The sequence below is a fragment of the Paramisgurnus dabryanus genome, chromosome 2 (assembly GCF_030506205.2).
Source record: "Paramisgurnus dabryanus chromosome 2, PD_genome_1.1, whole genome shotgun sequence".
Taxonomy (NCBI): domain Eukaryota; kingdom Metazoa; phylum Chordata; class Actinopteri; order Cypriniformes; family Cobitidae; genus Paramisgurnus; species Paramisgurnus dabryanus.
In genome coordinates this window covers 35840574-35850894 of record NC_133338.1, presented here as the reverse complement: position 1 = coordinate 35850894, position 10321 = coordinate 35840574, and the positions used below count along the sequence as shown (strand labels likewise).

At 35.7% G+C, this 10321-nt stretch overlaps 1 protein-coding gene across 2 annotated transcripts in view; it reads left to right on the top strand.

Moving 5' to 3' along the window:
- Positions 1 to 3359: 3359 nt before the first annotated feature.
- rbm33a (RNA binding motif protein 33a) overlaps positions 3360 to 10321 on the top strand; it is a 34628-nt gene continuing 27666 nt past the window's right edge. For both annotated transcript variants that reach the window (XM_065289383.2, XM_065289382.2), the window contains exons 1-5: positions 3360 to 3542; positions 4551 to 4629; positions 4926 to 4974; positions 5297 to 5370; positions 8082 to 8337. In XM_065289383.2, the coding sequence (XP_065145455.1) occupies positions 3524 to 3542; positions 4551 to 4629; positions 4926 to 4974; positions 5297 to 5370; positions 8082 to 8337 (477 nt within the window). In that variant the 5' untranslated portion in view covers positions 3360 to 3523. The remainder of the gene's footprint in view (positions 3543 to 4550; positions 4630 to 4925; positions 4975 to 5296; positions 5371 to 8081; positions 8338 to 10321) is intronic.

The window sequence follows — 10321 nt, the reverse complement described above, 5'->3', positions numbered from 1 at the left end:
CTTTAAGTGTGCATAAACGCTGTAAATATTCACAATTATATTTGCTGAGATGTTCGTTTCAGTATTGCTCAAATCTCTGGGTCAGGGCATGTCACCTTCTGAGTGCAGGGCCCCAATCTCTTTCACACAGATCACATTAAGCTTATTGAAAACATAGCATAAAATAGTTAACCCCTGGTTCTGAATACCTCCCATGAAGCCGCCATATTGCTTTGCATATGGCAAAAAGCTGAGTCATTGACTTTACCATTTGTTTAATAACGCTGTCTATGTCTTTTTGAAAATTACTAATGTATGAGCGTTCTGTGTCAACATATTCAATGTCAATTCTGGACCAATTTGAGCACACAATTGGGCATAATATAATTAGAATAGCAGCACAGGATCGCAAAAGACTTATTGTTAAAATTTCTAAAACATGTCTTAGATCAGTGGATTTCGATCCCAGGTCAGCTTGAGTCAAAGACAAAAAAATACAGAAATTATACAATAATTTTTAAAATGTCAAAATAATACGCAACTAACCATTTAGGCACGCATAATTTGACAGCAAAATATGACACTTTTGAAATTCTTTGTTGATGGCATCAATGTGCTATACTTTATTCGGTCAGAAATTAATTTAGAACTTGGTTAAATCTAGACAAACTAGGTAGATGCTAACATGGACAGGTTGTCTAACGTATGAATGTATAATGTAAAAAAAAATCATATTTAGCCTATGTTGTTTTGGACCTGTGAAGTTTATCATAATAAAAAAAGTATGATTTAGATTTTGGTTTATTTCCATAAAACAGACAATTTTGGTACTGTTTTGGGCCAACACTTGATGTGCAATGAAACATCTGTCATTGAGCCAAACCTGTACCAGAACCACTGATAAGAGTGAAGAATTAATATAAAAGGTACAATAAACCAATTTACTAAGCTGATTTTTTTGTTAGTTTACCATACTTTTTTAAAAATTCTGTTACAACAAAAACGTTACTTATAAAGCAATGTGTACATTCTGAATATAGCTAGAAAATTAATCTATATTTACCAAAACTTCATAAGGGTCAAGGAAATTAAAGGCCAATAGCCTGCCTCAAGAAAATGTCCTAATGATACAGTAGTGTCAAATAAGGTAACATTTTTCACAGAAAAAAATGTCCAGCATTTTTAACCTAATATTTATTTTGGGGGGCGAATGATACATTTTGATTTTATTATAACATTTTACTTGATTTTTAGCTATTTGGGACAAGTCATTTTTAAACAGCCCTCCACCACAATAATACTAGCTGCGACAAGAGTTAGCATAACTGAAAACAAATTAGCGCCACCGTATGCTTACAGGCGCACAAACACTTCACAGAGACATTCTAAGTGCATCCAGTTTAGTCTAGCTACCCATATCTTCCAGCGTGTATATCTGTGTACTTTACCTGTAAACAGCACATTGGCCAAAATCCCAAACATGATAAATTATAATCCGTTCATCCACCAAAGACCGAAATCTCAAGTAAAAGACGGGCCTAAAACTGCACCGATAAACAGCAAATGACTTTACGTATGGCAGCGTGCCAGGCTGCATACATTTGTTGTGCTGTATACACTACAGACACAATGATTTCACGGTTTGTTTTGGCCCCACGAGTTCACGGGGTTAATGAGAGAACGCGCTCACGTGAGCGCAGGTGCGTCATCTGACTGAAGAGATCGTCGCGAGGCTCGTAAACTCTTTCTTTATCCCGCTAAACGACATGCGGTAACATCATGTAATCACATTAAAATTACCACCCTGCAAGCTGAGCAGCCTTTAACATGCACGGTCTTGTTTGCTATGATAAAGAAACATGGCATTATTTTCAAACAGTTAAGTAAATATTCATGAACAACACAATCACTATAACTGCAGACTACATTAGACAAAAAGACTTGCGCCCCGCCATGATCGTCTTACCTGTTAATAATCGAACTGTCTGGTGAAAACATGGAATAAACTTTGAAATGCGCTACAATAAAATCTAGTTTTCAAGCTACGAAATGACTATAGTGTTGGATCAATGCAAAATTCCGCTCTGTCTCCTTTTGCCTTTCTAATAAAATATGAGCAAGACTCTTGAAAACTCCATCACCATTTTTATCAGTTTCAGACAGACTCCAGACACTCTGGCCACATACATGTCGTGCACTGTCTGCGCAGCGCGTTCACGAGCATCGGGGCGCCATAGACTGACAAGCACTAGACCAATGGCGTCCCGAATTTGAGCATGTTATCCAATAACAGCAGGGGAAAAATGATAACCCCTGAATGACTCCCCGGATGGAGAGAGAAAATAATTTTTAGGAAACGCGATCAAAAGAAATATGATTGGAGGTGGGGGCGTGGTGGCAATGAATTAGATTTACCATGCAGGTTCATTTTGATATGGATATTATATTTCTGAATTTTTAAGAAAAGCAGACAACATAACGGTCACTTTAAAATGTTGATATTTTTCTCTAAAAATAATGTACTAGTTGAGTAAACATTTTTGTTTTGGATAGGTTGAACTATGAGTTAGATCATTCATTATATTTGTGATATAATACAAAGCCAGCTGGCAGACGCTGAGAAGTAAACACATCTAAAATGCAATGTTTTTAATGCAAAAGAATAAACAAAGGTGACCCTTCCTGTGAAATCCAAAATAAGGTCTCATAATCTAACGATAAGATTAGAAACATCAAAGTTTGTTTTCACTCACTGATTTCACATTGATTTAAATCTTTCAGAATATTAAAGATATACAGAATGTTCTTTATGTGGGATGATTTTATGTAGAAAAGAGTAAATCACAAAAAATGACATAAGGTGGGTTTTTATCTTGTCAGGGTGATTTGTCTGGGTTATTGATAACAAAACTATGATTCTGTGACTGTCAATGAAAGATTAAATTTTGATTAAAAAGATGGCCCATTAAGTGCAATAAGAGTGGCAATTAAATAATGGTGCTTTGAATAGTTATAGGAACATATAGCCTAATTGCATTTTATAATATATAAGTTCATATTTTCACAAAAAACTCTTTTAAAATCATATAAAGCACTATTATTCAAATAGTGTCCTCTTAACATTTTTCTGTTACAGCAAATTTATAGAGATAAAAACATTAAAAACGTATATGTCCCAAAATAAAACAAGCAAACAAAAATATGTATATTACGTATACTATTTAAACCTTTATTCAATTGGAATTATACCTGGAAAACCCGTTTAAACTAAACTGAACGATACAATACCAGACTCAAGAGTCTAGATAGCATGAAACCAGCAGCATCCTGTATGCATGCGCATCCCTCATTACGGTTTCATACCCATGATGCAGCGCGTCTCAGTCCTGTCGCCATGATTCTCTTGCAGATGTTTTCAAAGCTCAGACTGAGGGGATTTCACGCTAAGCTAACGGCCTCAAACGCTACACTTAAATCAGTTTCAATGCACTCAACGACGTTATAAAGACACCAGAGTCTCCAAGATAATATACTGTCTTGGGTTATGGCGACCAATACCGGGGGTATGATATGTAATATTAATTTACACCCACTTTAGCACCCTGCTAGCGAATTAGCAAGTTAGCTGCTTTTGTTCATTTGTTTACTGGGTTATATTTATTTTGTCGGGTTAAAAGGTATTTTCTTACCTTTATTGGTAAATAGTTTTATGCAATATTGGCTTGCTGTTACGGAGTTTCATAAGCTTTGAGCAGACGGGTATTTATTTACGTTTTTATTCTAATTTACGATAGCTAAGTAGCTAGCAGCAACTGTTAAAATGATTGCGCTGATACGTAAAAACAATGACTTCTAAAAACCGCATAATTATGCTAAATTCTGCAGTTGTGATTTTCTCATGTTAACAGTTGGATGAAAAATGTCGTGTTTAGTCAAATAAGATGGATCTAAATTATATAATCATCAGCGCTATGTGAATAGGCTGCACATCTGACGTTTTTATAATTTAGCAGTCAACTAATACTTTATTAAGATTTAAATGTGTTGTAGTACATAATATGTGTTTTTATGTGTTAAAATAGTCCGGGTTGATTTGAGATGTGGAATTGTAAATCAAGGCTGTTGTAAAGTATGATCTCATACTGTTTTGTTTTGTCCTGTCACTCATTCGACTAGGGTGTGAATCCTAGATTATGAAAGCTCCACATATAAAACCTGTGAATAATCCATGTTTCTTATTTATTTATATATGATTTGAATGATAAACTAAATGACATTAAATAAATTGAGCTGCCTTTTAAATAATAATTTACTGGAAACAGAGAGAGCATTTCATTCACAGATTTGTTGACAGACTTTCAACAGCTAAAGCAGCTGTTCCAAGGTTTGAAAATGTGGCTGTACTTAAAGGGTGTGTAAAATACCCCTAGGTGTTTTGTGCTTAATGTGATCATGTATTATTTGTAAGCATTAATGCCTTATGAATTTATTAGCATTGCATTTTTATGGGGTAGGAGTAATTATACCTCAATAATAAGATTAAGTTTATTCTGTTTTCTATCTATTTATAGATGATGAGTTTGATGAATATGATAAGCCGGGTGCAGAAAGGTCGAGAAGACGAAGAGGTGATGATGATGACTTGGACAGGTGAGCCTTTGTCTAATTGCTGTTGTTTTGTTTTGATTTACTCATTTCATTTCATGACACAAAAATTAATTATAAGGAGCAGTAGTTCAGAAGAAGACCTTGTTGCAGACTTTTAACTCATCTGCCTGTCATTTAAAATATATTAATCATAGACATGATTGATCACAGAGGCTGTCTAAGTTGTTGTTTTCACTGCCATTCTTTGCTCTGCTGCAAAGCCATCATGCATTTCAGAAACTCTTAAAATGGTAAAAGTATGATTTTAATTATATATTTACTATATTTATAATTCACAGTGATTTAGAGGGAGACTTGCTTGAAGAAGATTGGCTGTCATCAAAAAAGGTAACATCATCATTACACAAATCAAACTTCCAGTAGACCAGAGGTGGACAGTATTTAAGTATTTTAGTTAAATTTTTTCAAGCATCTGTACTTGAACAAAGTGTTTGTCTTGGGTAAAATTTTACTTCACTACATTATAAAACATAGAATCATACAGTTTATTCCTGTATATTGCATGTAAAATGTATTTAATATCTAATTACATTAAAAAATTACATATAAAATACTTCACTACTGTCCACTTCTGCAGTAGAGCTTATTCAAGACAACCTCTAAAATGCAATAGAAAGTGATTAATAAATTTTTAATCCTCCATCTTCAGAACCCATCAGAGCTGTCAGATGAGGAACTAAATGATGATCTCTTGCAAAGTGATGAAGAAGAACAAAATGCAAGGTACGCTAACAAAGTACTTATAAGTGAACTTTAGTCATATATAAGAGTTGACAACAGAGAGTTTTGAATATCTGTTGCATATGACTAAAAAAGCACTTCGTAATGACTGCAATGATGATTCTACACAGATAAATACAGGTTTGATACAAGTTATTATAGTAGTGTAACTACTTAATAAAAACATGTGTTTTACAGTGAATGCTGGAACAGTTTGTCTGATGAATATGTGCAGTTTTTTTGTTAAATAGGAACATCTTTTTTACTGTAAACATAAAAGGTTCAGCTCATAATTAAGATGATATACAGCTGTTCAAAATTGTGAATAACTCTTTTTCAGAAGGAAATTGACTGTATGAATCTGTAAACCGAACTGACTTTATATTGTGTATTTAATTTCCTTTACCCCATCATTTATGCAAAGCATCTGTACTTTAACAAAATCAATAGAGCCGCTCATCCATAACATAATTAGATGTGACATTGAACTAACTTTGACACCTATGCAAGTATGCATAGATCTGTGAGGTCATTCAAAGCATGTGGCTCATACTGAGACAGCATTTTAAGTAAGAAAACTGAACTCAGCGTTTCTCTGTTTTTTTCTCTGTTTTTTTTTATGAATATAGGTTACTTTTTAAAGGTCTCGTTCTTTCTGTGTTTTTGAAGCTTTGATTGTGTTAACAGTGCGCAATATAACGTGTTCATGTTTCACGGGTTAAAAAGGGGTATTTTTCACACAATTTACTTATCTGTATACTAGAGATGCTCTGATCAGTATTTTTGGGGCCGATTACCGATCACCAAGATCATGATCTGCCGATCGCCGATCAGTGCCGATCACAGAATGGCAGTGGAATGGGAATCTTTTATCTATAATCTAGCAGAGTTTGCACCATTTGTAGAAATACTATAAATTAGGTATATTATTGTTTTAATAGAGAATCAAATAAATAAGCACAACAAATAATTATTCTTGCAAAGAGAAACGTAATATGCCTTTAAAAAGGTTTATGTCTGTTAAAAGTCATTAAAAAAAAAACACTTCACAGTCTTTACTGTATGAATTAAATATACACGCATTTGTATGAAGTACAACAGTTCTTCACTGATGAGCAGAGAGTAATTTTATTGAGAGATGAATTAGGATACTGTATCTTTAAGACGTGGGAGAGATCATTCTCTTCAAGTCCACTGATGACCGGCTGCTGTGTATGCGTGCGATGGGTGTCCGCAAACAAGAGCAGCTGTGAGGAAAATGGAAGTTTAAACCTTCAAAACTTTAAAACGAATGCAAGTAATAAACTTTCTGCATGAGGATGCAATTGTCCACGATAGATATGTGTTGTATACGCTGTTTGATAGGGATGTGAAGACGCATCACGCTGAGGACCGGAGCGCGTCCTCATAGAAAATACGCATATCTCTGTAAAGGCAGAGAGAGAAATCCAAATCTGCACGTCACACATGAGCAACAGGTTACAAAATGCTCGCACTGTGTAAAATGGTCTCTGATTGCAGCCGCATCAGGAACACTATCATGACAAAAGTAAACAGAAAGATCGGCTCATGAGATTAGCGAGTGCCGATCGCGTCATTTAATGCCGTTATCGGCCGATTACGATCGGCGGCTGATCGATCGGAGCATCCCTACTGTATACCACTGTTTTCACTTTCCTAAAAACGGGCTGATGTCTTTCTTGTTCAATGAAGTCCCTCCTTCAGAAATACGTATTGAGTTCTGATTGTGTAATTTGTTTAGTGTGTTGTGATTCGATAGCAGCTTAGCTTGCCACTAGCTTAGCTGGCGACTGACATATTCCTGTGGGTGGAGTTTAGTCAAAAAACTGTTCTACTGACGTCATTAAAGCAGGAAGTAGAGGGCTGTAGTCCAAACCGGCCATTCGCTGTAGGCTTTGAAAGGCGAATTCTGTTAAAGAAAATATAATGGCAACATTACACACTAACTAGGCTTTAAAAAATGGGATCAGAAAGAATCATAACCCTAATTTTAAATAATGTGTTTTAGCTTTCTTCAAAATGTAATAAAGGAAAAAGAGCGTTAACCTTTACTATAGTTTTTAATTCATGTATTTACCAGCAGAAACAACCAGGAATTTTTTTTATGTGCCTAAATTTATAATTATGTGCAATTTTATGGTGTTTTAATTTTATGCACAAGGACACAAAGAAAGATATTGTTTGAATCCAAAGCGATCATTGGCCATATTGACTTCAATAGTAGGAAAAAAGAATACTATGGAAGTGAATGGGGCTCATGATCGGTTTGATTTCAATCATTTCCCAAAATATCTGAATAAATGATGACAGAATTTTAATTTTTGGGTGAACTATCCCTTAAAGGGCATACATACTTTTTCCTGCAACTGTGATATATGTAGTGTTCTTTTTAAGGGTGAAAGTTTTTATTGTTAAAATACTTTCTTTAATAATTTCTGACATAAGTAACTATAAATATGTCCTCAGTAGGTTGATTTAGCAAAAAATATAAACAGGCTGTGATGCACTATCAGACATTGATCTGTTTGAGCATTTCAGCTAGCCAGACACAACCAGTGAAATAAATTTGATGTGGTCTGTTTGTCTAACCAAAAGAAGACTAATAAGGGCACTTATAACCAAAATGCAAAAACCAAAAATCTGCAAGCCTTTTTATATTTGTCTGTTTATATGGTATTGTTTATGTGTTCCAGTGGGCAGGTTGATGCTTTGAGTTTAAATGCAACACTGGATCTGGGTACCTCAGGTCACCTTGAAGACCCTGAAGGCAGATATACTGAAAATGCCTACGATGAGGCAGCAGGTTTTTCTCAGGATAGTGTGTATGAGGAAGAGCAGTACCACGGAGATGAAGAAGGTCTGGAATACTCAGGAGAGCAGAATTATGAGGGATATCAAGATGAAGTCCTAGACCTTCAGCTAGATGAGCCATTAGATGACGAATTTCAAGTAAGTAATCGTGCTTTGCTTACATTCACACCATCTCTGTCCTCCCCACCACATTTCCCTTATGTCTACAGTCTGACACATCATTCTTTGTGACCCTCAGGCCTCTTGGTTTTGTTAAGGGTGATGCTCTTTTCAGAGTCTTTGTTCAGCAGATGTCCTGCCAGTCTATGTGGCTATTAGGAAGAGCTCTTAGACAGGATCTGATAAAGTTGGCTGAAGGTGGAAAGATTGTTGACCTTCTTTTAAAGTGGTCTTCTTTAGCAAGCATGACACTGGCATGATGGATGAGTTGTGTCCTTTCTGTACATGTTTATTTATTTATTTTACTCTGATCTCAAGGGACCAAACCAGGAGGACCAAATTCAAAACCTTAATAGGAATGTCAAGAAGATACTGTCTTGGTTTGTGCAGACGCAATTGGGCCAACAGACTTGACAAAATATTTTGTTGTGAATACAAAGATGAACCAGCTTTTTGCCAGCTATTTGCAACACTCTTAAAAAATATTTCATTTCCTGTATTCAACTATGCTTTGTTTGATCATGTGATGTCTCTGTTTACAAGGTCGCTTTGCTGCCGGTGCTTAGCATGTCTGTGTTTACTGTTATCTACAATTAATGTGTGGAACGGTTTAAAGGATTAGCTTTTTGCCCTCTAGGTGGTCAGTTAATGTGCTGTGTGTGCAGCATAGATGGTTAGAATAGACAGACAGACACAAATCACTGTGCTGTGATGGTTTGGAGGCAGATCTTCAACCATTAAATTGTCCTCTTTAGAGTATATTTGTTTTGAGTGAATTGCTTTATTGTGCAGCATTTTATTGTCTCTTTTAATGTCTTGTGTTTGAATGTTAACATTTATATTAGAAGTGGTTGCATGCCGGCTCCATATCAGTACGTAAGACGATCATTGAATCTCATAACTGTGTGTTTTATTACAACACATATTACAACTTTTTACAAGAACCAATGATTATCTTAGTTTGGAAACACCAGTGTTGTGTTTTGGTTTAGACAGAACAAAATGGAGACTTAAGCCCAAATTTTACATCTGCTGCCCGTGTTTGCGCGCCTCCCCCTTGCATCTCTGTGCAGCTCAATTTTTGACACAGTGGTGACACACAATTGCCTTTTCTGTCTTCTGTTCTTTTCTTCCAAGCTGTGCTATTAATCAATTTTTATTTTCAATTTCAGGTTTGGATTTAAACAATTACAAAACAAGATAATCGAGGTAAAACAATTATTGTGCAATAAAAATAAAAATTGCTTGCCGCCGGACCGAATTTTTTGTAAGGCACTTCTAAAGGCACCACTGCTGTGACGTGTAGCCTATTACAACACTTGCTTAATAAAAAGGTATTAAAAAAAAGTATACGTTTTTTATAAAAACAAAAGTGAGGCTGCCCACATTCGCTCTCTTATTAGTTGTTCGCCTATCATATGACCATTACGTTTCCAGAAGACCACAATGACCCGCCTTAATGCCAGTGTAAACAGTAACATGCAGGCAGTACTGCAGGCTTTGCTGACATTGTCCTTTATAACAGCCATTTTGCAGTTAGCTCTGCATTTTATAACACTGCAATGAGACAAGCTGTTATAAGTGTGGACTGAGATATTTTCTAAAACAAACTAGTGGAAACCCAAGTGTAGACGGATGCACGCGCGTTGCCGTGGTTATGCTGCTGGCACAGTTAACATAGAATCTTAGAATGTTCCTGAACAGGTTCACGCCCACTTTTGGGGGAAAACAAACTAGACTCCCCATTGACTTCCATACAAAATAGCGGAACAAAGCAACGTTCATACACATCCGGCAGGGTAAATTACTTAACATGTTTAATCTGAGTGATTGCTTAAGTAATTATCTGTCCACCCTGCCTGCCATAGAGCGCAAACGATACATTAACACATTTAATTTGGTCGATATAAAAACATGTCCCTTTCATTCTCACAGCGTCAAATTTGTGTAACAACACTCCCCA